At 45.4% G+C, this 2843-nt stretch overlaps 1 protein-coding gene across 1 annotated transcript in view; it reads left to right on the forward strand.

The window, feature by feature from the left end:
* VWA1 (von Willebrand factor A domain containing 1) overlaps positions 1-1810 on the forward strand; it is a 15004-nt gene extending 13194 nt beyond the window's left edge. The window contains exon 6 of the mRNA XM_014309742.2: positions 272-1810. Within this exon, the coding sequence (XP_014165217.1) occupies positions 272-321 (50 nt within the window). The 3' untranslated portion in view covers positions 322-1810. The remainder of the gene's footprint in view (positions 1-271) is intronic.
* Positions 1811-2843: the final 1033 nt, after the last annotated feature.

Raw genomic sequence — 2843 nt, forward strand, 5'->3', positions numbered from 1 at the left:
ACTATTATATTAATTACTATTAATCTAATTGTTGATTTTCTTTATTAATTCATTTTATTTAAATATTTTATTTATTTATTAACATTTATTTATTAAAATTTATTTATGCATCTATTGCATAAAAATAAGGGGTGAGATCTGTGACTCAGATGTGGAGAATGGGTGGCTAAAGCTGACATTTGTATTGCTCATGTTCTGACATTTTAATTCCTCATGTTCTGACATTTTTATTCCTTGTATTCTGACATTTCTGTTCCTTGTGTCCCTCCAGCCACAGAGGCCCAAGGATACAGGCACAGAGAGCAGGACAGACCGCAGTGAGCTCATTCCCAGCACAGCAAAAGTCCGGAATGGACAAAGATTTGGACAAAAAGGAGAAGTCAGGGGAGGAACAACCTCATCCCCCAGGCTGTGCTGTCCCTGGAGGTGTCCTGCCCAAACCTGGCCCCAGCCAAGCTCTCCCAGCTTTAAAGGCTTGGCTGGATGCATGGAACAGCCAGTGTGACTGGAAAATGTGACTAAAAGATGCCAAATCTGTCCCCATTCCACAGAAACACAAGTAACAAACAGAAGGCAGAGTGGTGCATCCTCACTCTTGCTCCTGTTCTCCATTTATTCAAGGTTGATGCAGGTTTCTTTTTGCATGAGCACATTCAGGACTTGGCTGCTCATCTTCCACCTGGCCAAATCCATCCCTGAATCCAACCCATTCCCTCCAGGGAGCCTGGAAGGAATGAGAGAGCAGGAAATCCAAAATCCTGGGGACGTTCTTCCCTCCAGGAGCAGCTGAGAGCCCAGAAAAGCCAGACAAAACCATCTAAAACATTGATTTTTTTTTGTTTCTGTGCTCCTGCCTGGATCATTGCTCTGGCATTCCTCTTCACCAAATGGGAGTGCTGCTGTCCTCGTGGAGATTAATTAGCCTGTTCTGTGACTAATTACAGGCAATAAGTCTCCAGCACTATCATTCCTCTGCACTCTGAACACACACAGCACATCTCTGGTGTCTTGTCTTGGGCTTCCACCCCGTGCTAAGCTTGAGCTACACTTAAAAATGAACGTTTTTAAGGTAAAAAAAGTATAAATCTGATTATTTCCCTTTGTCCCTAAGTTTGAACTCGCTGCCTCTAAGCCACTCTGGAAAGGGGAGCTGGGGAAAAAAAAAGAAAGATAAATTAATTATAAATACTTAGTGACCAAGCAAATAGTTTCAAAGTTCAGGGTTTAGGGCTGTAAAGAAATGTAGATGTTTCTCTGCCAAACCCCACCATCAGTGGGAACACCCTCCCTCAGTAACTCTGGCTCTATTTTAAATTTATTGCTTATTTTCCCTCCATGTGGAACTTGGTTTTGAAGCAGTGCTGTTTGTTGGAGAGCCCCATTCAGCCTCACAAATCCTTCTTAAAACAGCTTAAATCAGCTCCTTTTGGAGCTGAGAGGAACTTTTATCCCTGACTTTGTCTCCTGAGAGCTGAATCCTTCATCTCCACCTTTCTGGAGCATTTTTCCTTGGGCTGCCTTGTTCAGGAGAGAAGGGAGGTGAGTCATTCATTAACTCTACAAAGAGATTTTCACATGATTTTTGTCCTCCTCTGGAATGTGCATTTGTGACTGATTAATCTCAGCGTTGAAAGGATCACAAAGCCCCTGGAACTGCTCATGCCATAAAATGATTTTGTTTCTTCTCGCTGTAGGACAGAAATTAAGTTTGCACAACTCCCTGCATAGTTTATTAATGCATTAATTTCCATCCCCCCTCAGTTGTAACTCAGCCTTTTGAAGACAAATAAATATAAATACAAGAGCTACTGAATGATTCCTTTGTGCTTGCTGGCAAATCTGTGGGGGGTTTTTTGGGGGTTTTTTTGGGGGGAATTGTGGGTTTTGTCCCAGGGGTTGAAAAGCAGGAATTTATAGAATCATAAAAGTTGGGAAAAGCTTCTGAGATCATCCTACTAAATCATAATTTTGAATGGAGTGTGTGTGTTCCACCCATGCCTGAATAACCTGGTTTACTCCAAACTTTACTCCCACCCCTCAAAAAATGTGCGGGAAATGTAAAAAACAGAAATATATTGGTCTTGATGAAGCCTCAGTTCCAAAATGATGATTTCCATGGGAAATCCTGCTCCTTATCCCTGATAACCACAGATATGGATTTCCCTGTGCTCCCCTTCTCTTTTCCACTTTTCCGTCATCTTTCCCACTCCAAAATGATGGATTGGGACCTGATTTCCAGGGAAATCCTGTTTTTTATCCCAGATAACCACAGATAGGGGTTTCTCCTCGCTTCCCTTTTCTGCTTTCCCATCCTCTCTGCCATTCCAAGGAGAGGATTTTGGGGGAAATCCGGAATAACCCCAAGGGAAACCCGGGATAACCCCAAGGGAAATCTGGGATAACGTCAAGGGAAACCCGGGATAACGCCAGGGGAATCCTGGGATAGCCCCAAGAGAAACCCGGGATAACCCCAGGAGAAATCCGGGATATTCCCAAGGCAATCCTGGGATAACCCCAAGGCAATGCCGGGATAACGCCAAATTTGGGCTGATTTCGGAGGAAATCTGGGATATTCCCAAGGGAATTCCGGGATAACGCCAAACTGGGGCCGATTTCGGAGGAAATCCGGGATAACCCCAAAGCAATCCCGGGATAACGCCCAGGCCGCGCAGCTCGCGGCCCTTAGCAACGCCCCTCACTCCCGTTGCTATGCGGAAGCACCGCCCGCCCCATTTGTCCCTCCGGGCTCTCCGTCCCCCCACTCTCCTCTCCCGCCCCTCCCTCCTCTTCCCACCAATCAAACCCAACACGCGGCTCCCCTCCACCACTCACCGCGCGGCGCG

The sequence above is a fragment of the Geospiza fortis genome, unplaced genomic scaffold (assembly GCF_000277835.1).
Source record: "Geospiza fortis unplaced genomic scaffold, GeoFor_1.0 scaffold37, whole genome shotgun sequence".
Lineage (NCBI taxonomy): Eukaryota > Metazoa > Chordata > Aves > Passeriformes > Thraupidae > Geospiza > Geospiza fortis.